The following is a 26,632-nucleotide window of genomic DNA, read 5'->3' as shown; positions in this document are numbered from 1 at the left end:
TGGTCTCCACCATATCCTTGAGAATTTGCTGAGTCTCAGGTTGGTCATCATCCCTGGTGCAGCTGCCAGCCAGCAAAGCTCTTTGGCATATGCTTAGTGTTAAGCACAGAGAATAGCTCCCTGGGGAGCTGTTCTTAAGTGCATTGCTGGAGCAGGGTTCTAGTTAAGACATCTGGACCACAGCCCACCCTGCAGTGGTGGGCAGTATCACTCAGCCTCCAGAGACCTGGGGCAGTGGTTGGCTGCTCCTGGCATGGTAGCACTCCTTTTCCTACTTCCTTATCCTTCTTCCTGGTATTTATTGTCCCCTCCTGACTGTGGGAAGTGCCTTCTGGTCTTAGACCACTTTGGAGCAGGGACCTGTGGTTTTGTTTCCATAGTCTGGCATGAGAATACTACCTTGTTTTTCTCCCAGGTATGCAAAGAGACAGAGTCCTTAGCTCATGGGGCAAATGGCTCCTGTAGCACATACACTTCACACCACTGGGCATTGCTTTTTGATGGATGTTGAGATTTTGTGCAGAAAAATCTGTACTTCAGCCCATTGTTCTTGTTGTTTTAAGCACAATCCTGAATAATCACAAATGTCAATAGTCTGGAGTTTTCTTTTTCCTCTGCAAGATCCATTCTAGTCAAATACAAGTAACCAAGCTTATATTGGGAGTAAATAAGCTGCACGGAATGACTTTGGCTATACATGAGGTCAGACAAGAATGAGCTAATGCTCCCTTCTGGCCCTGAAATTAAACTTTTCAGAAAGCAAAATTTCATCCTGCAGCTTCTAAGCTACCAGCACCTTTCTTTATGGAGGAGCTCAAGCCCTGGGGCGTGCAGCACTCTTTCTTGCCGATATACAGCCCTGCTTGGAGGCAGTTCTCGTACTGGTGGTTTAAATGAAAGTGGGCAGCTGCTGGGGCTGCATGATGATGGGAGAAAGTCATACGATGGATTGTGATGCCCTGGTTGACATGGCAAGGGTAATTAATCTCTCCCTAGCAGGGCCAGCTTCCCTGGAAATATTGCCTCGAGTGAGCTCTTACCAATTGCAAACCTTGCAGGCAATCTCCAGGTTTCTGGAATTATTCCTCTGAAAGCTCAGGAGAAAGGTCCATGTTGGAAATTAAATCTCATGTATACAAAAGCCAGCATCAGCACCATCCTGCTTTCTCCAGCCATTTCTTTCCCCTTAACCTGAACTGTAGACACCACCATGGCTTCCCACCCCTCCCGCTGCCCCCACCCCCTTTTTTTTCTCCCCTTTCTTTTTTGCAGCCAGGATGTTTTTTCTTGCCTTTTTATTGTTCCAGTGACCTAGCAACTCCACTTTGGTGGAGCCCTGCCAGGAGACTTCCTCCCCAAGCCGTCTGACAGTCTCCAGCAGCACTGCCCTCGGATGGGAGCACAAGCTAAAATGACACGGGGCTGGCTCCCAGCATGGCTTTTGCTCTGCCCTCACGAGTGCTGGAGAGGGTACCACTGCCTTCCCTCCCAGCAAAGCTTCCAGGGACTTTGAAAACCCTGGAAGGAGAAAGAAAGTGCTGCCTGGGTGATATTTTCTGTAACGTTTCTGCAGGGTGTTATAGTAGAGCCTGGGGGTTGAGAAGTGAATTAGGTGGTGCTGGGATTTAGTACTTGGGGTCTGCGGTGCAAGGTGCTTGGAGATGTTTCAGTATTGCAGGGAGGCGATGGAGAAGAGGTGTGAGCACTCAGAGACCTGTGCCTTTTGGGAGGTTTCTTCTGAGTGATTTTAATGAATGTTTACTGAAAAATATGAGAAAGAAATCCCTTTGGTAGGTGCTCTTGGGCTGTGTCAGCTGGTGGTAGGGCAGAGCTGCCTTTGCATCCCTTGGGGCTGTGGGCTTTCCCCACACTGACACCAAGAGACACCACCAGAGGGGACACTGCTGAAGTAGGAAAGAAATGAGCCAGCAAGAAAATACAGCTAATTCAGGCTTCCTGCTCAGGAAAGGCAGCAGGAACATGGGTCCTGGGGCCCGGTGGGGCCTCTCTGGATCTGGAGGCTTGGTCTCCTCTTTGCTGGTTCCTAATACATCTGGCTGGATGGATTAGGATTTTACTGGAGCCCCATTGTAATTATGAGGGTTTTTAGGAGTATGAGTAGTCGTGAAGCAGCTTAGCCCTGTTGGAAGTGGACTTGTATTTGAATGTGCTTTCCAAAGACTTGATAGTCAAACAGGGCTTAAAAAAAAATTAAAAATAACTAAAATCTATTTAAAAACAAAAGCTCCTGAAAAGATGTGTGCAGTGCTGCTTTGAGCCCTGAGGTGGTGGTTTTCAGGCAGCACGGGATGTGTAGATTGAACTGTCCAAGAAGGACAAGTAAGAAGCTCAGGGTTTCATAGGCTTAAGCTGGTGATCTGGGAGCTTGCACCTCCCCAAGGAGAAGTGTAGGACACCAAAATTAAGAGGCTGGAAACCACTGGGTAACAGGGCAGTATTCTGTCCCTGCACTGGGCAGCTGTTATCCCTGGTTGCAGGCAGGTTGTGTGCACACACCCTACACTTTTGGAAATAACCACAGGTTTCTATGTGCTCTTTATTTTGGAGTACTTTAGGGTATTGCTCTTAAAAGCAATAATTTGATCCTTTTTTTTTTTTTTTTTTTTCCCCTTTCTTATGACATCTCTGAGTATCAGGCTCTGAGATTGTGGGGAAAAAAAAAGGTAGGAAGCAAAAATGGCCTTTAGCATCCTCCATGGTTCTAAAGGTGGAGGAGGGAAGGTGGTGTAGAAGTGGTGTGGTTTTGTCTCATAAAGCAGCACTGCAAGCAAAGTGCTGTGGCCTGGCATAAGAGGCACTGAGGACAATGCTGATGACCCTAGTCCTGTGGGCACCCATCACCCATGGTGATGGGGTAGGTGTTAACCAACTGGACCTTGGCACTGAGAGCTTGCAGAGTTTACTGCTAGTGTAAAGCCCCCAGCACCTTTCTTGAGCTGACATATTAAAGCTCCAGTCACCTTTTGTGACTGGATGAAAATTTAAAGACCCGAGAATTGCTGTCCTGCTCTGCCTGGGACCCAGTGGGGAGAAGATGAGGAGCACAAGGACCAGAGCAGGGTGCTGCTAGGGTGTGTGTCTGTGGGGTAACCCCTCCAAGCTGAGCCCTGCCCAAGCAGGCCAGGAGGTGCTGCCAGGGTTCCTGCACCTTTTCTCTTCCCCATCCACTTTTTTTTCTTGCCACCTTTCTTTGTCCAGCCTGAATAATTCCTTTTGCTACTATCAAAAGAATTAGCAAACAAGGGTTGGCCGCATGTGGTTAAAAACCTCTCACATTCTTCCCATGCTTAGTGCACATGAGGGACATTCCCTGAGCAATATTATCAGTGTGTTTACACTCAGCTGACCCTTCTCAAGTATGAGCATTTTGGGTTTTTTTTCAAATCCTCATTTCAGCCCCCCTGCTGCTCCCCCCCCCCCATACACACCCCCTCTCAAACTGATTCTTTCAGGGCAAGAACAAGGAAGGAAACTGAAAATCCCAAAGAGGCCTGGACGATCCAGATTTAGGGCTGTAGCTTTTGTTCGCACAAACTCACTTGGCTCCCAACCGGCCTCCACCCATGATCCTGACATCCGCAGCAGCCGTTCAAAACACAGCACAGAGCCCAGTCCCGGCCCCAGCAAAGACCAGCAGCCACCCGTGCCACCCACTGCAGGGCCAGCAGCCCCCGCTTTGCTCCCCACTTCTTCTCCCTTGCAGCCTGCCTTTTCTTCCTAGCCTTTTCCTACAGCCGGAAAAGAGTTTCTTAAGTCGAGATGAGGATTTTTCCCTCTGTGAGCCTGGGATGATACTAAGATTATGCAACGTTAACAGATGTGGTCTTTATAATTATAGCTGCCTGGCCTTGGGAGGAGCCTGCTTTAGCTTCACCCCTGCTCAGCTCAGTATGGGATGCTCCCAGGGTGGCCATATCCCTGGTGAAAGAGCAGCTGCATGGGCAGCTGTCCTGTGAATGGTCCCCAGGGAATCAACACCCTTTCGAGGAGGGACTGCTCCGGGGTGAAGGACCTCTCTGGGCAGCCAAGCAACCACTCTTAGCTTTTTCTGTGTGCACAGATTAAATTTTCATTCCCCAGTTAAGGGAGTCTCTTTTTGCCCTCTGAGGAGTAAAATCTCTTCTGCCGGAAAGCAGCAGCCTGGAACAGCTTGTGGTGTACCTCGGCTGGCTGTGGTGCTCCTGTCGAATGACGTCTGCATGAATCCTGCTCCCCCTTTCCAATCTGTACCCTAAAGTGGCTATGAGCAATCACAGCCTCTGCTGCAAACTTGCAGTATTGTGCTTTTCAGTGTTGCTCTGTCCCATAGTTGAGTCTTGAGGCTCACCACGACGTTACCTCAGCAGCAGCCATCTCCTGGCCCGGACACTGTCTGTGCTGCACCCAGAGATGGAGACAGAAAGCTGCTGGTGCAAAAGGGATTTTTCAGGAGTCTCACAAGGTAGATATCCAACTGGGCTGCCAGGGGCAAACCCAAAGCCTCGGGAAATCAGCTGGAACTTGATCTGTTTGTCCTGGCTCTGTTATAACTCGGCTCCCAGCAAGCCACAAACTTGTTAGGCTTGCGAAGAAAAAGTAACTCTGAGCCTCGACCTGTCTGGTGAGCATCACTGCTAGTTTTAACTGGGAAGGAAAACACCAGTCCAGCGGGTGGCAGAGGGGTTTTGCACTGAAAGTCAAATATTTCTCTTGACAGCTGCAGTCACGTGGACTAAAACCATGGAAATCAGCTGGCAGCTTAGGAGGTGAAGAAATTGTTAGTGACAAATCAGTACCTGAGCTAAAGGGCCACTCAGCCTTAAGTCTCTAATGCATCAGGGGAGGCACAGTTGTCCCATGTATATGTTTTGGGTATGCATCTGGCCCATCCACTTGAGCACACGGTCATCTCAAAGCTAGGCAAGTCAAGACTGTGGTTTTCCTGCACTTCTGGCTGGTTTGATACGTGTGTGTGATGATCTGGGATTTCATGCCTGTTTTATGGAACAGCCTGATTTTTTTTGGGGGGGTGGTGGGATTGGGGGTTGGTTCCTTATTGCATTTTGGATTTTCCAGCATGGTACATGCTCATGCTCTGCACCCACTGAATTGGGGAAGGGAGCCTGCACCTAGGCCTGGCATACCTTGCAAGGCAGCATTAAAAATGCCAGATGACTTTGAAAAGCCTGTGTAAATAATACCTTCTTATTCTGCCCATCCACTCCCTGACTGCACTCAAAGCTGGGTTTGCTGGCACCCATGATAAGGGGAAGGATTTTGCTTCGATTTATTCCCAGCAGTTCTGCAGAGCCAAAAGAGGATAGAGAAAACTCTGGATTTGCAGGGCAAACAAGATAAACAGCCAGCAGCATTTTACTTTTGAACTGGCTGCATTCAATCAAGGGTTGTAGCTGAAGGTACTGCGTGCTGGCATTTCCAGGGCTGTTTTTAAGAAGTGGCAATTAAATGCCTGCTGCAGTGCCCTGCTATATATTTTAGCGTGCCTGGCTGGAGCCCTTGTTGACAAATGACTTGGCAACCTGAGAAAGCAAATTTCCCTCTGTCTGTACTCATTCCCTAAGGGTTTCTTAAAGCATCTGCTGCTTTGCCTTGTTTCTGTACAGCAAAGCTGGCTTCTGGGGCACAATAGGAATGGGTTGCACAGCCAAAAGCTTTTAACAAGAGGGGAGCAGAGGGGAAGTCAGTGTGCTGCCCTCCAGAGCACCCACATTTTTCAGCATCTGGGGCTGCCATAAATGGGCTTGCAGGCTACAATGATGGGCTGGGTATTGGCCTGCAAATGAGTGTAGCAAGTCCCTGGTGATTTTGCATCCCTTTGTCCAAATGGTGACATCAAGCAGCTCGTTCTATGGGACAGGAGATGGCTCACAGTGGGCTCCAGATGGCAGTGGCTGCTCGGTGGGCTTGGTGAGGTGAGCATTGCAGCCATGGCTAGGGCTGTCTGTAAAGGCACCTGGGGCTCTGCTCTACTGCAGCTCATGTCTCCTTGGGCCTCATGGTGCTCAGACTCCCAGAATGAAATGCAGGCTGTCCTATCTATAGATCTCTTTTTTCTTGATGAGTTTCCTCTGAAGCTATTGCAGATGGATAGAAGAAGAGACCTTGTATGAATTTTCTGCTGCTGGTATGGCAGGTACATCAACCCCAAAGGAAGCAAGGAAGAGTAGGTGTCCCATGGGTGTTTCTCTGAGGCACAACTTTCTTCTAGAAAGTACTTGGAGCCCAAGGACAGATGTGCAAGGCTTAACTTTCAACACTGGAGCTTTTGGGGAGAGACTGAGCGATGCCTTTAGCTGCTGCCTATGTGTCATCTGCAGCCCTGATGCTGTGTGTGTGACAGGCAAGACACATCCCATAGTCTGGTGGATCCCTGAACTGCAAAGTGGGGAGAACTCCTCTCCCAAAATACACTTTTCTCAATTTCTGGAGTGGCTTCAGTTCCTGTCATGTTACATTGCAGTTTCCCTATCCAGGCTCCCATTCTGTCCGCTCAGCAAGTGTAGCATACATTGGGCTATTCCAGCTCAGAGAATGCATTTTGGTTACAAAGAAAATAGGCAAAACTGATGTCTTGCTGTTTCAGATCACACAGTCATGATTTGGACTTGCTTTGTCTTCTTGTGGGCTTTGAAAGAGCATCTGAAGTTGCAGTGCCAGACAAGCCTTGGGACTGTAACATAGGACAGGGATGATTGCTGCTGGTTTTCATGTGACCGGTATACAGGGAAATCCTTATGCAGCCCTGGATGGTACCATGGTGTGGCCGTTTGACGCTGTGCCTTTAAGGAAGGGGCACACTGGCTAAATGTTTGTAAAATATTTTGGTATTCTAAACGAATTTCATTGGTAGGATTGTGGGAGGTCAGATTGGACCCGGGGGAGCTGGGAACTTTCTCTCAGTCTTCCTTCCTTCGCTGTCCCTTTCGGCTGGATCTGCTTCTGGGATTCTGGCCAACTAAGATAAGATACTAACTCCCTGTGCAAGGCCTTTATTCTTTTCCTGCCCTGTTAACTGTCCTCGTCTCTTCTTCTACCTCTTTTGGGGGAGAAGGGAGGTAGGGGGTTGAAGGGGGCACAGGGGGAAGCCCCCTCTGTGGGGGGTCTGGTTTCTGGTTGAGTTCATTTGCTGTATATTCCTGTATATATTGTAAAATACCTGTGTTTGTTGTGTTACATAGAATCTGTTTCCTTGTAAAATATAATCTCATTTCTCCGACTGGGTTTAGCCGTGGTTTCTTTCTCAGTGGGGGAGGGAAAGCAAAGCCTTTCCTTTCGAACCACCACACTCTTTTTTATTGGCGCCCCACGTTGGGCGCCAAAAATGTAATGGGTTGGGGCAGGTCCCCTCCCCACCACAGGCAGAAATAACGACTCAGGCAAACGGATTGCAAAGGTGATGAAAGTTTAAATAGAAAGCAGTGAATGTTACAGAAAACCCAAAGCGCAGTGACAAAGAAAGATCCCATCCCCACCTGAGGGTGCATGCAAAACCCCCAGGGCTCCTTCTTCCCCCTCCCTCTGCTGGGCTAGTCTCAGCTGGCCAGGCCTGAGACTGCCCATCCCCCTGCGGCCTTGGGCCCAATCAGGCCCATGGCCGGGAGATCTCTCCCCCAGTTACCGAGTCTCGGAGAGGGAAGGAAAGAGGAAGTGCCAGACTCCGCACTGGATCTTATAGTGGTGCAAAGAATTATGGTAGGAAATACACAATTTCCTGTGTCCATCCCTCTGGGCTGGACTTCTGGAAACAGGAAGTGAATGCACCAGGGGGGCACCCAGCTCAAACTACAACACATGGACTGAAAACCCCAATTCCTCCTGCAGATCTCACTGGAATTACTCACAGCAGCTGTCTCTAGATGCTGTGCTTCAGGCAGTATCAGGCTGGATGGTAGACCCAAGGCTGAAGTGACATGAGTCCTGCTGCTATTGTCAGTGTTAATGATTGAGCTGAAAGGCTGGTTACTGGGTAACATCTTCAGTCCTTGCTTAGGGCTCAATTTGGGAATATGTTTATATTCTAGAGATGCACACAACCATCTGTGTGCTTTTGGAGATCCTGTAAAGCATGTAATGCTTGTTGACATCTCTGGGAGAAGTAATTTTTGGGTCCATGAGATACAGCAGATGGTAGAAATACAGAAGAAACCTTGCAAAGTACAGGATGAGATTGCTGCTTTTGCTGGTTGGCATGGTGGGGAGGAAGCAGAGAGAGGGAAAGAGCTAGCTAAGCTAAAGGGTAGTGCTGGCTTGGGAACCAACATTTATTTCCATAAATGTGTTTATTCACTTTCTAATGAAATGAGAAAATACTCTAGAAAAAACTCTAGAAATGGGAGAGGTGGAAGTTTGGAGTAGCCTTCTTGCAGGAGCAAGAGAGTAGGCCCATGCACTGCCGGCATGGAGCAGGGGCTTCACCCACATTTGGTCACAGGAAATAGACCTGCAAATGTACAAATGTCTCCATCTTGTCTTTTATCATCTGGTAGGCATTAATGTCAGGTACACCAAAATGTCAGTCACCCAAGGTTGCTTTAACACCTGAACAGCCTGTGTAAACCACACCATGCATTGATCTCTTCTTCTGGTGCCTCATGGAGGCTGGATGGGCTATGCCAACCTTCCTGTTTGCCCTGCAGTTCCCAGCCAGCTTCATGCTAGCTCTGTGGAGACAGTGGGATTTGAGGTCAAGCATCCTGCAAGCACTAGCTAAGCAGATAAAAGGGAAGAGCTGTGGGGCCCTCCATCTTCCATTCACACCCTTGGGATGGGGCATGTGGGCTGTGCTGGTCTCTAGCTGGCTATCAGCTCTGGACACCTATACCCTCCTCTCATGAACTCCACACTGTGTAGCTCCATTGGTTATTAGTTTAGGACTTTCTCTTTTGCTCCTCCAAAGATTTATTTCTCCTAACACATACACACACACACAAAAAGCATGGGGGTGCTGAACTAAATTGAACTTAGGCACAAAAGTGGGTTTTGACATTTGGCTCTACAGATCAAGCTGATTTCCACTGATGTGAATCCAAAAAATAAATGTCATGTCTGTATTTTGATTATGCAAAAAAATTTGTCCAGTGAAAATGAGATCAGAGCTTGGCCATGGTGGTACTGCCACGAGCCGAGCCTGCACGTCCAGCACTGATGGGATTCACTGATGGTGAGGGATTTGGAACACAAGCCCTACGAGGAGAGGCTGAGGGAGCTGGGGTTGCTTAGCCTGGAGAAGAGGAGACTCAGGGGTGACCTTATTGTTCTCTACAACTACCTGAAGGGAGGTTGTAGACAGGCGAATGTTGGTCTCTTCTCCCAGGCAGCCAGTACCAGAACAAGAGGACACAGTCTCAGGCTGCACCAGGGGAGGTTTAGGTTGGGTGTTAGGAAAAAGTTCTATACAGAAAGAGTGATTGCACATTGGAATGGGCTGCCTGGGGAGGTGGTGGAGTCATCATCATTGGAGGTTTTCAGGAGAAGACTTGATGGGGTGCTTGGTGCCACAGGCTAGTTGTTTGGGTGGTGTTGGATTGGTTGATGGGTTGGACGTGATGATCTTGAAGGTCTCTTCCAACCTGGTTTATTCTATTTATTCTGTGTATTAATGTTTTTCTTGTCCTGCCTTTCAGTCATTGAAAGCACCAGGCAGGCAAGGAGGTCAGATATGGAGATGAGGACTTCTGGTGCACTTCTTGCGGATGGCGTGGAGCTGGTGACAATGATGGCCAGGAATGGGGAGCAGACGTTGCTGCCTGCCAGCCATGGTGCTGTGCTGGCAGCGGGTGAGGTCACGATGCATGTTGGTCCTCTCAGCGGCCATAGGGATGCCACCCCACCAGGAGCAGGACCCTCAGACAGCCCATCTGCTGGGATAGCGACCCACCTACCCACTCATAACCATCCTCCTGGTAAGTTTTATCCGTGTGAGGGTCCCTGTTTGCTGTACCCAGCCCACGGATTGAGAATAGCCTGTGGGTTAAGAATGATCCCTGCCCTGCTGCTAGAAATTGGAAATTTTGGAAGAAATCCAATCCCAGAACAGCTGATTATTTTTTTTAACCTTAGAATGAAGGTGATTCTCAGGAGCTGCTACTGCTGTTATTTACCACTCAACATCACCCCAGAGAGTCCTGCCCATCTGCAGAGCTTAAATGCTGTGTGCAAAGCAGAGCTCTCTAGAATCCCCATGCCTCCTCCCAGGAGGAGCTGAACCCCATCATGAATCCAGCCTAGATTATAAGTGCCTGAGTTAAAAATATCTGACCAGTTGTGTAGCTAAGGTCCTCATGTGGAAATCATGCAAGTGAGCACAGGCTTGTTCGTAATCTTCACCACATTTGGTGGGACTGTGGTCATAAGCAAACTAATGCACTTTAAGCACGCACTAAATCAAAGTCTGTTTCCCACACCAGCAGGGTACAAGGCTGTGCTGATTGCCCTCTCCCCACTTTGTTTTTTTCCTAGATGAAATAAATGTGAAAAAAAAATAAAATTGACCATAGAGGTTTTCTTTAATTGTTTAATCTCTCATTATTTTTCCTGCTTAGGGACCAGAGTGTGTATCTGGCCTGCTCAGACTGCCAGTTGCTGGCTGTTCCAGCATAAGCTCCTTGCTGCCTTCTGCATTTCTAATGTTTTTTTTCTTAAACTGGGCATCTTTTGCTATGCACAAGTGAAGACAAATTTTGAAATACTGGTGGGTTTTGGTTATGGAAACCCTCTGTCCCCAGCACTCCCTCTTGCAGTGTGCTCTGTTAAAACGAGAATACACTGGGGGTGAAGCTATGTTCTATTGCATATGGTAGGGTTGGGTACCACTGCAGGTGATCACAGATTACAGATCACAGAATCACCCAGGTTGGAAGAGACCTCCAAGATCATCAAGTCCAGCCAACCACCCAACCCTAGCTAATCAACTAGACCGTGGCACTAAGTGTCTCATCCAGTCCTTTCTTAAACACCTCCAGGGACATTGACCCCACCACCTCCCTGGGCAGCCCATTCCAATGGCCAATCACTGTTTCTGTGAAGAACTTCTTTCTAAGATCCAGCCTAAACTTCCCCCTACACAGCTTGAGACTGTGCCTTCTTGTTCTGGTTGCCCAGGAGAAGAGACCAGCCCCCACCTGCCTACAACCACCCTTCAGGTAGTTGTACACAGCAACAAAGTCTCCCCTGAGCCTCCTCTTCTCCAGGATAAACAATCCCAGCTCCCAGCACAGGGCTTGTGCTCCAAACCCCTCACCAGCTTTGTTGCCCTTGTCTGGACCTGTTCGAGCAACTCAATATCTTTCTTAAACTGAGGGTCCCAGAACTGGGCACAGTTGCTGCTGCCACCTCAGCTGAGACAAATTAACTTGTCCAAGGGAAAACATGTCCTTCTCTACATTGCTTTCCAGCTGAAGGAAGTCATCACTGTGCTGTGGGTAGCCGAGAAAGAGACAAGAGGGCTTTGGCTTCTCCCAGCCCTCCCGCAACTACTGAGAGGACGCCACTGGTTTTGGCAGCCATCAGCACAGATTCTGCTGAGAGGACTCTGGGCAGGCACCACAGAGGCTGGGACGTGGTGGAGTTTGACAGCACAACGAGGACAGGGCTGCCTCCTTCATCCACAGAGACTCGTCACCCAGGTGAGCCATCCTGGGGCAGCCTGGCAATGAGGTGGATGCTGCTCCCTGCAGAAAGTGGGCATCGTTTAAGCCCAGCTCCCCTACACTGCTAGAGATTTGTGTGCTGGATCTGGCTGTCCATCCTCACCACGTGCCCAGGGCAGATTTCTGGCATTCTTCATGCATGAAGGTGGAGAGAAGGATCCATGGGGCTTCTCCTGGCCTTGAAAGCTATGAATTATACAGTACAGCTCCCAAACATGAAGCTGCTGTAGGCAGAGTACAGACCAGAGGACCACAGTCTGTGGGAGGAGATGGAAGGTGACAGCAGAGAATGCTGGATGGGTAGCTCAGCACTCTCTCCTTTGCCTTCCCCCATTGTCTTGCAGGCACTGGTGGCCCCTCTCAACCACCAGGCAGCTAGGTGGGCATGGAACCACTTGGTAGCTCTCCCATGGGCACTGCAGCCACTTCACCTGGTCCACTGGGGACTGATGGGGGCAATTCACAGCCCCTCCCCAGCACCCCCATCCCTGGCTCTCCAGGACAGCCCCAGTGCTTTCCCCAAGCTTCCAGTACCCAGACTGGTACAAACCACATCATCCTACACCCCAGAGATGTCACAGGGGACTCCACAAGCCCTTTTCTCACAGCACTGCCTGCCACAGACAGTACTTTTGGAGGTGAGCTTTGCAAGCTCACAAATGTCTTTATAGCTTTGAAAAGCCTTTATGTAGTCTTTGCTTTCTTGAAGACTGTTGCCAAGAAGATGTGTTTTGCATGCACTCTGTGATTATTTGGACATTAGCTGAACTTTCCTACTGGAAGTAGGAAAAAGCAATGGGGAAAAAAAATCATTTGATCCCAAACCTCCCAACTTTTTCCAACTTCTTTTTTTGCTAAAAAAAAAAATAAATCTTTGGACCTTATCAGTGTGTTTTCTGCAGGGTGGGTACTTGAACTGCAAAATATCTTGGCTGGTTCAGAGCCAGCTGCAGAGCAAAGCTGACTCCCAGGCCCACCTGGCCTGCATGTCCCAGCTGAGCAGTGCTGTGGTAGGGCATGATGTTGGTAACCCATGCTCATGGCCACACCAGGTGGGTTTACTCTCAGCTAGGCAGAGTGAGATGCCTGTATTTCAGCAGCTGTCACAGAACAACAAACCTGAGGTCTCTGGGCTCCACAGGTTCCCATTGTTTGCTTTGCGAACAGCTAATTTCTGAAGCTCTCAAAAGTGGAGACTTCACTCTACATGAACTTATTGAAAACCTCAGTGTTGCCAAGTCCTTATCCTGTGCCTGGGGCTTGCCAGGAGCAAACACTTCTCCAGGGTTCTCACTCTGACATGCCCCTTCCCTCTGTCACAGCTGCTGGAAGCAGCATCAGAGTGGCAGAGAACCTGAGGTCTGGTATCCAAAGGGCAGTGCCTGGCTCTGTGGCTCAACCTCTGGCCTTGTCACCCTTCTCACTGGCCCCAGTACAAGGACATTTTCCTGGGTCCTCCACAGAGTATTGGCTTGCCCCTTCTCACCTGGCTTCAGAAAGCACTGCTGTGGGTGAGATTGGTTAGTCTGTGATTTGTTGTTTTACCCTATTTTGTGCTTCCTTAAGCACTTTTGCCTGTGTCCCGTTAAGCCCTGGGACGTGTAATGAGCTCGTGACCACACTCAGGTTTCCCCCCTTTGCTCTTTGATACCCTATCCAAGCTACAAAAACTACTGAGAGAGCATGGCCTGATTTCCACCAATCTTAGAGCAAAGGTGGGATTTAAAGGCAGGTCCTTGCAGTCCTTGTCCCATGGGGTTTTCCACTGGCTGGGCTGCCCTGGCTCTCATGAAGCTATGGTGTCCTGGCAGCGAGCCCCAGGTTTTGTGCAAGGTCTTCCTGCAGCAAGGGGTTTCATGCCTTTCCAAAAGAGCACTTTGTCCAGATTGAAAACTTCCTATGCTTAAAATCCATGTGCACACTGTAAGCATCTGGGAGGAAAATGGATCCATCTGTTTATAATTTCTTAGGTATAAATCCAGGGTTTTTTGTTGTGCCGTAGCCATTGGAAGCAGCTACCAACCATCCAGCGTCTTGGCCACAGAGAGGAGAGTTTCGGATTTCCCCACCACCAGCACCTCCATTTCCACAACAGCCACCGAGGGTGGAGAGAGGACGTTAAGGTCTGTGCCAGCCAGTGCCAGGCTGGCTGCTGCAGCAGAGATTTCCACCTCTGGTACTGAAATCACCAGCTCTTCAGATCAGAGTCAGTCCTCCTCAGGAGCCCAGGGCGGTGGTGGCAGAGGTGCCACAGACCCGATCCTCACAGGCTCGCCGTCTCCTTCAGAGAGCACTTCCACAAGTGAGTTTTGATGGCTAGCTGTGCAACTCAGAACATTATTTAAAGACTCTTTATAAGCAAAATACATCCTTTTTTTATTTTAAAGAAGGGAGGAATAATATTGTATTTGGCACATTCTGTACATTGAAAAACATTTCACAGAAATGAAAGTACAGATAAATATTATTCTTGTTGGAAGAGGAGGATAGATTTTTTTTCCTTGAAAACTTTCAGTTGAATCTTGCAAGCAATGACTTCAGGAGTTCCTATGTAGACACTGTTTTTCTCCCCTGTCTTAATTATTTCCCAGTATTAAATATTCCCATACTGAATGTTCAGACACATGTTGTTTACACCTGCTGATAGCAGGATGGAACCTTTCCAGCTCTTTTTGTTTATGTGTATGGAATTTTATATGTATGGAGTTTTATATCTCATTTCTCCTCTTTTGTAGCCTTTAGCAGCCATTATGAACCCAAGAGCATCGCAGCTGCAGAAGAGGTGACTCTGTACTTGGACACCCATGGCGGTGACATGCCCAGTGTGGCAGCAGGGGCAGAGGTGTCCCCTGCAAACAGCCACACTGCCAGGCTTACAAGGGACTCTGCCACCAGAACCAACCCTACCAGGTCTTTGGGCAGCACCTTCTCCTTGGGGGCCAGGACACACCATCCTAACAGCCCACAGGAAACCACTGATCTTCCAACACCTCCTGGGGAGCCTTCACTCACAAGCTCCCTCTCTGCCTTTGGAAGTACTTCAAAAGGTAAAGTTGCTAGTCAGCAAGCTGGCTGCTTTTGGACTAGGTGGGAGTTTGCATCCTCAGGCTGTTTTTCTTTAGATATGACCACCAGTCCCTATTGGATACTTGGATATTTATATTGCTGGGTGCTTTGGGCTGGCAGTGGGGCTGCTGGGATGGGTGGGAGTGGATCTCAGCTTTTGGGTGAAAGAGCAGATAATATCAGTGTCCTCACTGCTAACATTAGTCCTGCACTGGGAAAAGCAGCCATTGGTTTAGAGATATATGCATGCATGTCTTCTCTGCTGGAGACACTTCTGCTGGGTTTCTGCCATGCAGGCTGATCTTTGTGAAAGTGTTCTGGCAGTCCTCACTGCCATGACAGTGCTGACACCCTTTGCCCTTGGAGCGGTCCCAAGTGAGCTCTGCCCCACTAACCCCACAATAAGGTGCTGGAGCATGTCCAAAGAAGGGCGGTGAAGCTGGTGAGGAGCTGGTCTAGAGCACAAGTCTGTGAGGAGCAGCTGAGGGAACTGGGGTTTAGCTTGGAGATAAAAAATAGGGGGCTGAGAGGAGGCTTCATTTCTTTCTGCAACTCCCTGAAAAGAGGTTGTAGTGAGGTGGGTGTTGGTCTCTTCTCTTACGTAACAAGTGATAGGGCAAGGGGAGATGGCCTCAAGTTGCACCAGGAGAGGTTTAGGTTGGATATTAAGAATAATTTACTTACTGAAAGGGTTCTTAAGTATCAGAGAGGGCTGCCCAGGGCACTGGTGGAGTCACCATCCCTGGAAGTATTTGAAAGGCATGTTGATTTGATACTTAGGGACATGGCTTAGTGGTGACTTAGGATTGCTAGGTTAATGGTTGAACTTCGTGATCTGAAAGGGTTCTTCCAACCAAAATGCTTCTCTGATTTAACAATTCACAATTAAGCCCACTGCTCTGCTACTCATAGTGCATCTCCAGCTCTTAATGAGCTGGTGAAGTACAACATCCCCAGCACTGTGGTTTGGGAGAGCCTTGGGGCAGCACAGCAGCTAACCATGGGATAAATCAAGCTGGGTCAGACTCCAGGCTAAGGTGCTGAGGTGTTCCTGATCATTGTGTAAGTGAGGCTGTGTCTGGCCCCATGTGGCCTTGGCTGCCTGGTGCTTTTGAAGGCTTAGCCATCAGCCCAGTACTGAAATGGCAGTTTGGCTCTCTGAACTGTCACTAAAAAACCTTAACCAAGCCTGTTTTAGCTCATCCTCTAGATATGATTTGAAGTTAGATGTGTATACTCTGATTTGAACGAGCTCAAAGGCAGCTTAAATGCATAAATCAGGTACTGTGCACAGCCTGACATGGCTTTAAGTTGAGATTTTCATGGATTTTTGTAAGCCATGTGTACTTGATCATAAGGGATTCATCTCTTTGGAGAGCAGCACCTTTTCCAGCCTAACAACTTGGATTATTCAATTTCCCAACAAACAGCATAGAAATGTGTGCTCTATAAACAATCCCTCAAGTGTATGGCTCTGTATACACAAAGCAAACCTGGGTTTTTTCTTTCTTAGGTGCGAGAAGCAGCCACCGACCAGTTAACAGCTCAACAACAGAGAAAACCCCCCTTGCTTCCTCTCCCACCAGCACTTTAATTTCAACCAAGGCCACCAGCAGCAGCAGAAGGCCCCCAAGGTTTGCCACAGGCAGCAGTGGATGGGCAGCAGAAGCCTCCACGTCCAGCAATGGCATTTACAGGACCTTGGGCACAATTCAATCCTCATTCACATCCTCTGTGAGAGAGACTTCTGGAGTTCATAGGCCCAGAGAAATCATGGATTTCACTGAGCAAGTGGCAGACCCTTGGCTAACACGCTCTGACTCTCCTTCAGAAGGTCCTTCCCGAGGTGAGCTCAAGTTGGAAGTGAAACACCATTTTTCTTCAAAGTAAAGGGAGGACTGTTACTGTCTCCTGCACTTTCCTGACTTTTCTGCTATGCAGAATATATTGTTTGGAAAGATGCAGTGTGATTTTGTGTCTGAAATATTCCAGCTCTTGCTTGACCAAAAAATGTGGTTTGGGTGTTTTACAGAAAGGGCACATAAGAGGAAAGTTTCATTATGCCAAGAAAAACAATTAGCTTTCAAATCATGATTCTTTTCTTTACTATCTCCAGTTGCCCTCTCCATATAGGCAAGAGAGCTAAGCAAGTGAGGATTAGATCATGTCCTGCAGTCCCAGGCAATGAACTTCAGTTCCTGCCCTCTGTCCTACCCCTTGGACCAGGCTGCTTCCCAGAAATTGAACCAACTCAATAAATTTAAGGCAACTTTCAATGTGGCCTCTAAGGTCCTTCATGCTGCTGCCTGGTCCTAGACCCTGCTGTGGTTATGAAAGGGTCTGATACCCCTGACACCATTTCTTCAGACTTCTTCTCGAAGATCTTCTTGCTGCTCAGCATTGAGCTTTGTCTGAACTGCTCTCCAGGCTTTTCTGGGTTGTTATGGTATTTGTTTGTTCTAGCAGCACGGAGTTCATTCAGGCACATAATGGTGAAATCAAGTGTGCAGAGTTAGCAGTTCAACAATTCTTACATAATAGCACTTTCCTCAGCATTCAAACCATGCTTTTTAGAAGACAGATTTCTGTAGGAAAGATTCATGTCTGTGGAAGTTTCCTGTTTTCTCTGGATTGACATCTTCTCATATTTTTCTACTCATGTGTGTACTTGCTGCCTCTGGCTGATACTGGAAGAAAATCTGTCTGGTTATGGTTTCACACATGTAAAAATGTAAATTGTTTCTTTATCTTAGCTACTGGAAGCAGCCATGTTTCATTCAGCATCCTGTCAACAGAGAGAAGAACCAGCTACCCTACTACCGGTGCCTCCATTTCCATAACAGCCACAAGGGGTGGAGGGAGGACATTAAGGTCTCTGCCAGCCAGCACCAGATTGACCCAAACAACAGAGATTTCCACCACTGCTACCAAAACCATCAGCTCTCCAGACCATACCTGGTCCCCTTCAGGAGCCCACAGTGGTGGTGGCAGAGGTGTCACTGTGTTGCTCACAGGCTCACCACCTGCTTCAGAAAGTGCTTCCCCAGGTGAGCTCTGACTGTACTCATGGGGCTTCTTCCTGTGGACCTCAAACACCTGCTCTGTATGGTGGAGTGAGGGCATGCTAGAAGGTGCTGGACAATGCTATTGGGCATTTCAACTTCCAGAGAAAAATGCATTAGCTGATTTTTGCATTTGGTCACTAGAACAACCCAGCTTCACTGCAAGAGCAGTCTGGCCCCGAGATTTGGGGTATTTTCTGAGACAGCACCGTTTCAAGACTTGCCTTATTGACTGTACTTGGACAAGCAGGGGACACCACCAGTCACTCCTGACTTCCACCCTGTGTTTATTGATCCCATACAATCTGCCATGCCTTAATTATCAGGAAGTTACCTATGGGCAATGCAGCCAGGAGCAGCACCTAAAGGAAGCAAAGCCCTCTGTGCTCCCACCCTTTGTTCCTAGCACCCTCTTCAGGGTGTCCTTCTGTGAAGTAGTGCCTCTTTGCATGGTAAAGAACTGTGTCTTCACAGTTAATGTTTTATTCAGGCTTGGATCTTCTGCCACGTTGTATCTGTGCTGTCAGCCTAAGGGTGATGATGAAAGAGAGCATGGCCACCTTTATAGCTTAGGATGAATATAAATATTTTGCTTTGTCTATTCTCAGCAGAAAGGACCTCAGCTATGGGAGGACACCTGCCTGATGTTACCAGTACACCCAGTTCAGTGGTAGCCACCAGTGGTGGGGAGAGAAGCACAGTACCCATATCAGATGCCCATGAAGCATTCGGCACTTCAGAGAGCTCCAGTCCTGCTCCTCTCCACACCAGCTCCTTGTATGGGGTTGTTCTGCTGTCCTCATCAGCAATAGAGCCTGGAAGGCAGAGCCATATTTCACAGAGTGGTGCTGGGCTTGGTGAGCTTTCAACAAAGCCGCTGCCTGCATTTTCTCCCAGCATTTCAGTGCCTTCACCTTCACCAAGTGCTTCAGGTGTGTCTTGTGGTTTCCATTTGCCATGGAGGACATCCCTCCTCATTGACCCACTCCCTTTCCTATCTTTAAACTAGGTTTGCCTTTTTAGTTAAGCCTGGTTTATAGTGGAGGGCATTGCACAACTGATGAATTGTTCACCTAATAGCACTTGGGGCAGCCCTTCTCTAGTTGGGAACTAGATGGCCATCCATCTCTTCTGGGCCACATGTAAAGGCTGCCATGGAGCTTTGACCTCAGCCCTCAGTCTGGAGGAGACTGGCATGAGATATGGCAAAGGACTGGTAGACCTTTTGCTGTTCCTTATATCCCACTACCATGTTTCAGCATTAGCTGGGCTGCCAGGATCCCACCACAGCTGGTTTGAAACCAGCTGGTCTACCCAAGGGAATTTTCTGCAGGACATTCAAGACCAGGTCTTTACCTCCCTGCCACTGTTCTCCCTCAGAAATGCTATGGACCCCAATCTATTTTATTTTTTTTTTTTGGCATAAAGGGGAAAAGTAAAGACCCCCAGGGAACCCCACTTAGCAAGTAAATGATGTTGGGCACCAGGTGCCACCACTGCTGTAGCAATTGAAGTCTATGTATATCTCTGCTTTGTAGTTCCAGAGAGAGGAAGAAGAGTTTCTGATGCTCCTACCGAGACCACAGACCTCTCAACCACACTCTCCAGCCACAAGAAGGGAGCATCTCAGCCTGCAGTTAACCATGGTGTGTGGAGCACAGCAGCAGAAAACCTCATGTCTTACCCAGATACAGCCAGAGAGCCTCACGCTGGCCCTCTGCTATCCTCTACATCATGGCCTGGAGCAGGACACCTCTCACCCAGCCAAGCAGGGTACCCGGAGCCTAAGTTCAACCTTTCGTCCAAGGTCTCCACCTACTTCTCAGCTGCCAGCGAACCTTCCAGTGAGTTTTTCTGAATTCCAGGATGGTGTTTGAATTAGGAAAAGCCCTGCTGCCACTCCCTTCCCCTTTTCCATGATGGTGATAAGACCACTCACGCGTGTCAGAGCTGTTGCAGGTGTTGCATGCAGGTTTCATAAGCTATGGTGGATCTGCTCCTTGGTGTTGTGTATCTGTAGCTGTTGATGCTTAACACAAAGGTGTCAGAAATGAGACATGTAACTTCTTGCTGTAGGACATGTCTGCTGCCTGTCTGGGTTGGGATGATCATTATAAATAACATCGAAATGCCATTATGACTCTAATGGTACTGATTGCCCCTCTGTATTTGTCCTGTTTCTTTGGAGCAGACTTTGTGTTAAATCCACAGTTAAGGTGATAGTTATGTGAGATCTACTTAATCTGTATTTAACCAGTGTTTGCCTATGGAATTTGATTAATCTGCATTTCCAAACAGAATTGTTGTAGAACTCACAAGCGCTCTCTGCTCTGTGATGATAAAATCAGACGCCTGCTTTTTCAATCCTATTCCAGCCATGGGCAGAATCCATCACTCCCTAAGCAGCCAAAATGCAGAGGAAGGGATGTCCAGCCCCGTGACTGATCCTGTGTACAATTCATCCACGTCTGCTGGCAGTGGAGAGAGGACACTGCACTCGGTGATGGGCAGCACGCTGGCCGATGGCACAGAGAGCTCCGTTTCCTTGGCCGAAGCCACCGACACTCCAAGGCTGTCTCAGGCAGCTTCTGAGGAGCAGAGCAGGACAGTCCACACCTCCACCAGCAGTGGGGGCTTTGCAGGCTTTGTGACTGAGACATTCTTCACACGTTCTTCCAAGATACCCACTCACTCCTCTTTCCAAAGCGATCTCACAAGTAAGTCATTGTCTCTTGGTGTACATTTTGGTAGGGAGGGAATGTTCCTACTGTTCTGCATTGCTCTGTGTTGTACACAAAGTTCTCATTTGTTAGTGCATGCAATGCCACCTGCAGGTTCATGCAGGGGGATGTTTTCAGCAAATGACTCAAAGCCAGACCCACGTGTCTGGCTGGGGAATCATTCCAGAAGTGACACTATGTACCCAGAAGCTCTCCTGGTTTGATAGCTGCATTATTTTTTCTGCACCTTGACTGATTTCTTTTGGGTGATGCTTTCAGGAATGTTTCATGGCAACCTAAGCCAATTCTAGGATTAAACCAGGTTTTCCAATACCTTGTTTTTGAGAGATTGCTGAACTGAGCTGTATATCCTGAAATTCATCTTACAAGATTGACTGCACCTTTTATGCTAAATGATCTGATTTTTTTTTTGCAGCCTAGTGTGCTACTCATTTAAGATTTCCACACTGCAAAGCTTTCAATAAGTGAGTTCATGATAAGCTGCAAATTAATATAATGTAATAATTTTCTTCTGCAGAGGCATGAAGTTCACTGTGTCTAAAAACAAATAGACTGAAGAGGATGGATATTCTTTAGCTGGGAATGGAAAATAAGAGGGAGAGGATATGAGTTGTGTAAGCTACAAATGATAAAGGGAACAAATTAATTTTCCTGCTTAGCTTGCCACAAATTGCCACAGAACAATGCATGCTGCATCCCATAGGAAAACAATACTGGAAGAAGAGTGTTTTAGAAACTTCCACGTTTCACAGGAGCCTTGTGTCTGTTTGAGTTCATCATTTTAGAATCAATTAAGGAGTGTGAAATACTCCTAATTTGATACTCATGCTTGGATGGTGTTCTTAATTTTCAGAAGGGCATGGGCCAGTTCAGACAAGACCATTTCATGTGTATAGCAAGTGATTTTAGTATCACATGAAAATACTTTCATATTACTCTGTCTTCCTAATATATCTTGTCCTTCTGCTCCAGGCTTGTCAAGTAGCCATCAGCCAGTCAGTGGCATCGATGCAGAGAAAAGGACCTCGGCTTCTCATACAGATGGCACATACATTTCAACCACATATACCAGAGGAGGAGAAAGGACCCTTCTGTCCATCTCAAATAGCAGCACCTCTGCTGACTCTTCAGAAAGTTCCACCTTTTTTTCTGAAATTTCCAGCCCTTCTGATTCATCAAAATCTCCTGTGGACAAAAGGAGCAATGTATCCAGCGATGGCAGTTTTGCTGAACCATCAACAGAGCCCTTGGTGGTACACTCTTCCGAACTGTTGACTTCTGCTTCTGCAGATGGCATACAAAATACCACTGTCTTCGGCACAGACTCTGAGTTGTTGACCACTGGCAGATCATCTCTATCTACATCATCATTTCCAGCCTCTTCCTCACTGTCATCACTGCATCATTCATTGTCATCAACACCACCACCGCTGATGTTTACAACATCACAAGCCTCTGAGCCACTCTTATCCTCTGTGACAGCATCTTCACCCCCTGTGCAGGCTTTGTCATCCTCCTCACCCACTTCCTCAGTGCTTTCTCCATCTTATTCATTAGTGTCTTTATTGCCTCTGTTTTCGTCACCATCATCCATCTCACAGTCCAATGACAGTGATCAAGCAAGCACCCCTGTAGGTACAACTGCGGCCAGGCGGGTGCCCTCCACAGCTGCTGTGGCTGGGAGCTCACCCAAAGGGACCAAAAAGCACAGTGTTACACACCAGCCCCAGGACCGAACCATCTTCACCTCCACCAAATCTCCTTTCCCTACAGCACCCATGGAGCAGCTTGGTGGACACATTGTGACTGTGTCTGCTCCCACAATGGTGATGGAGACTGCCTTGCCAAGAGCTGCCACGGCCCAGGGAGGCAGCTCTAGGAAGGCAATGCCCCTGCTCACCACAGCCAGTGATACCCCATGGGCTGGGGCTACAGATACACCCCTTAGTCCCTCACCAGCTGCAACAAACCACAGTATCATTGTCCCTGCAGTGGCACTGACCACAGTGAAACCTTCTGTGCTGACAACACTGGCCACCAACCCAAGTGATGCTACCACCATGAAAGCCCACAGAGCTGAAACGCCTGCTGCCACTAAGCATGTGTATACCACTGGTGAAAGCACAGAAGCCGTGGGTACCACAACTGCAGGGCCTGGTAAAGTCACTGAGGAAAGCATTCCTGTCACGAGTCCTTCTAAAACCCTTGCAACCAGCAAAACCACTGTGAGCATAGCAACTACTTTGGCTGGCACCAAACCAACCACCATTTCTCCGCCAAGTAGCACAACTGGGCTGAGGATGTCATCTCCAGGAACAGGTAACGTGTCCAATGGCACCTGTCAGTGGTGGGGCCAGGAGTGTCTAGGGCACACTTTAAAGACATTTGAAGGGGGTGTGTGTGTATGTATGTATGGCAAGTCTGTTGTCAGCAGGGTTTGGAGATAAAAGCTCAGTCTCCACGCTGCTATTTTTAAGAAAAGGGTGTAGCAATCAAGCTGAACTCCTGGAAAAGGGGGAGCATGTTGGGAACCTTTCTGACAGAAACATTAAGCTGATGTTTGAGATTTTTGGGAAAACACAGCTGCCTGGCCTTCCAAGTAAGCATAGGATGTGTTTTGTCTTTGTCAATTGGTTGACAGTATTTATTGATGTAGGTCAGTGTCAGAAAGGGTGGTTGACCAGCACTTGGTATTTCTGTTGGAACTTCTGTTATTACAACCTGTGGTTGTTTTCTTCTCACCTCATTAAAGAATCCTATACTCAAGGGCCTTTTGCTTCTCCTGGTAGGCTACATACCGTAGTCTTGCTGAATGTATTGTTACAATCATTTATTACTACTGCCAGGCTCATTTTCTTCCAAGTAAATACACTGACCAAAGCTTCATATGAGTGGAAATCAATTGTGTATTTAAAGTCCAGGAGCTTGGCCCTTATGCCACTGTAAGAGATTGTGTGTGCTAATTGTATTAATCTCAGTGAAATACTGGCAATAGCATATATTGCATCCAATTATTAATTATTCAAAGGTTATTTATCAGGCTTGGTTTTAATTAGAGCTATGACTTTGTGCAAAAAGAAATACTCACTTTAGGAGAATGGATTATTTTTTTAGCAAAACATTGGGGTAATGTGTCCTTTTAACTGATTGGCACATTTGCCAAATTACCCTTTCCTTTAAATACCAAGTTCTGTCCATCTACCAGAATGCAAAGGATCCTCCTGCTGCCTTGGGCATGGAGTCCTCTGAACAGGGGCACTCAGTGCAGCAAGTGGGGACAGCTGCCTTGTTCCCCACCATACAAATCACAGATTGAAAGATGGCAGAGTGAAAGGCAGGGTTCGAATATACAACCTTTCATTTCTGGTTGCTTTAGATTAGAGATACCAAACCTTCTTGCTGATGCTGAGTTAGCTGTGCCAGGCTAGCCAAGACACAAAGATTATGTCAGATGGTGTTTCTTGATGTGGAGGTTGGCTTGGGACTCTCTGGTCTGCAGGGCCTGTGTGAGGCCGTGTATCGCAGCGCTGTCAGAAATACAGACATGGGTTTGGCTCTCACGTTTGTACTTTAGCCTCAAAGCCCATCCTTCCTGCCTCTACTGCAGAGGTGTGAGTGGTTTGTAGGATGTTTGGCTTGTCTTGTGGAACCTTATCACCAGCAAGTCTGTGGTTCCGCCTGCAGTCTGTCCTTGCACACGTGTGACCTGCATTTGTGCTTGTGTGAGTCATATGGATAGCAAGAAGAGTGTTTTTGAGCAGGATGTGTATTTTTTCAAGGGGAATATTGGATATCTTAACCAGAATTTGTAGTTTGAGTTGGCTAATCTGTGAAGCACCTGAGTCTACAGTCATTAATACCCTGATACTGTGTATTCCACAGTTTGGTATCTGCTCCCCAAGCCCTTGCCCACCCACCAGAAAGTGCATTATGAGCAGTGGCACTGGCAGGTATCACCATGACCAGCCCCAGCCTGGCACAAAGGAGGCTGCAGCCCCAGTAAATGAGATGATGGCAGCCTGGGCTGCCTCTGTCAATACTGGTTAATCTAAAGACTGCATCAGTGTTCCACCAGTAGCTTTGGATCATGGAAGCAGGGCTTGCATGAAAAGGGCAGGAGTCCATACTCCTGCATCCATACTCCCTTCTTCAGTCTCTCCATCATATGTGCAGGGTTGTTTGTCTTTGAAAAACACCTTGAGATCTGCAGATGAGCTGTGCTCTAAACAAGCTGTGTATTCATATTAACGTGGATCAACACTAGATCCCAAGGGCTTTTGAATGAATATTCAAGAGAAAGTGGTTTGTATTTATTCTTTCAGCTCCAACAGAATAATTAAGAACAGGATAAATATTAAGTGCAAATGATGCAAGGAAGCATCTGACAATGCTCAAGGGGTCATAGAAGAGGAGGCAGTTTGATCTTTTTTAGGTCAACAGCTAATGATTTTTAACTATAGCCTGGGCTTTTTTTCTGCTTTTGTAGATGTGGATAAATGCCTTTCTAACCCTTGTCCTGCGCTGGCCACCTGCAACAACACCCATGGCTCCTATGTCTGTCAATGTCCTCTTGGATATGAGCTGGAAAAAGGGAAGTGCAATTTAGGTAAGAAAAGAAAAAAAAAGGGGGGGGGGTGGGAAATGGAAAAAGTGGAAAGCAGGGGTAGGAAAAGATGGAAATAATTATCTGTAATCTTCTACAATAAGTTAACCTAGGCTCAGACTAGCTCAGGAGCTTAATGCTCCTCCCAACCACTACTTTTTACAAGAGCCTTTTGCTGTTCATACAAGTGCAGTGTCTAATGTCCATCATGTCGGGCTGCCCCTGGGAGCAGGCACAGTGATAGCTGAAGGTTTCTTAAAAACACAGCAACAGAGCAGTGGGCTCAGGGTTTTTAGTTAAGACAGATGTGACCTTGAGGTTCTTAATGTGTTTTACAATCCCCCAAAAGCATTCAGCAGCTTATCATGGCTCCCAGCCCTTCAAACCCCGGTGATGGTGCTTGGCTTGGGAGAAGTCAGTGGGGCTATTGTGTAACATGGCTTCAGTGGGGTCAGCCATGTGTGGAAAATTAAGCAGCCGTGAAAGTCTTTCTAAGATCAAGGTCTTGTTTCTTACCTTTAGCATTTTTCATGCAGCACAGTTATGAGCTGGAGCTCAGGTTCTGACCCCCCTCCTTTCTATGAGAAGACTCTCAATCTCAAGAATTTAACAATGTCCCGTTGTAAAGGGGAATTTGTTTTGCTGGAGTTTCTTCTGACCCTTAATCAGCAAGGATTAGAGGCATGGAAATTTTGCTAAGGAAACATGGGTGAGGTGTCCCTGAAGGGTGTTTTGAAACATTTCTTCAAGTTGGAATGTATCAGCTTCTAATTTAGAGAGTTGTTTTGATTCTGCCTTGAGCTGGGATATGGGCAGATTATATAAATGCTGTGAAGGTGATTTTCATCTTATTTTTACCCCTAGTTGTTACATTGGAACTGTCTGATATTCGATTTGTGGTGAAGATAGGCTCTGTGGATAGGAGAGAAAAATGACAGAGAATTGGAGGCTTCATAATGTTATCTTCAACCGTATTTGTTTTTCTGGTGGAACATAGAGCTGGAGCTCTGAGTTCTCATTTGCACCAAGTATCTCATGACACTTAATACAAGATTTAGGTACATTATCTCTCCGAGTCTGGACAACTCGGATTATTGCATTCTGCTGCCATGAATCAAATAAGAATCCATGCATGGAAAAATGCATCTTGTGGATCTCTTTTCAAGTGCCATTGCTCATTCTGCCCAGCATTTTGAAAAACAAAAATGTCCTTTCTACAGGGCTTTATTTTTGCCTTGCTGATCTGCTTTCCTTCTGTTGCAAGGAGGGGTAAGAGGCTTGAGACATTTGTCCCCAGTTATTATAAATAGCTTTGATACCTGAGGCTGTCTTGTTACTAAATTTAACCAACTCTCCCTCTGTTCAGGGGGCCTTTTAAATTAGTCTCTGTTTCTATATGAGCTGTATGAGTGCTGCAGCAAAATGGTGGCTGTTCAGCTCTAGAATTTGACTGGGGTTGTGGGAACATTGCAGCAACCCTTGGGAAATATC

The 26,632-nt window shown here is 47.5% G+C and overlaps 1 protein-coding gene across 1 annotated transcript in view; it reads left to right on the top strand.

Annotated features, from left to right (window-relative positions):
* The window catches only part of HEG1 (heart development protein with EGF like domains 1), a 53,459-nt gene that overhangs the window by 10,839 nt on the left and 15,988 nt on the right, over positions 1 to 26,632 (top strand). The window contains exons 2-12 of the mRNA XM_054173472.1: positions 9,645 to 9,923; positions 11,415 to 11,645; positions 13,672 to 13,971; positions 14,405 to 14,716; positions 16,249 to 16,581; positions 17,489 to 17,782; positions 18,409 to 18,729; positions 19,336 to 19,641; positions 20,173 to 20,514; positions 21,511 to 22,857; positions 25,025 to 25,144. Coding sequence (XP_054029447.1) covers positions 9,645 to 9,923; positions 11,415 to 11,645; positions 13,672 to 13,971; positions 14,405 to 14,716; positions 16,249 to 16,581; positions 17,489 to 17,782; positions 18,409 to 18,729; positions 19,336 to 19,641; positions 20,173 to 20,514; positions 21,511 to 22,857; positions 25,025 to 25,144 — 4,185 coding nt within the window. The remainder of the gene's footprint in view (positions 1 to 9,644; positions 9,924 to 11,414; positions 11,646 to 13,671; positions 13,972 to 14,404; positions 14,717 to 16,248; positions 16,582 to 17,488; positions 17,783 to 18,408; positions 18,730 to 19,335; positions 19,642 to 20,172; positions 20,515 to 21,510; positions 22,858 to 25,024; positions 25,145 to 26,632) is intronic.

The sequence above is a fragment of the Dryobates pubescens genome, chromosome 2 (genome assembly GCF_014839835.1).
Source record: "Dryobates pubescens isolate bDryPub1 chromosome 2, bDryPub1.pri, whole genome shotgun sequence".
In the NCBI taxonomy this organism is placed as follows: Eukaryota; Metazoa; Chordata; class Aves; order Piciformes; family Picidae; genus Dryobates; species Dryobates pubescens.
Note: the sequence above shows the minus strand (reverse complement) of the source record. Positions and strands in the feature narration are given on the sequence as shown.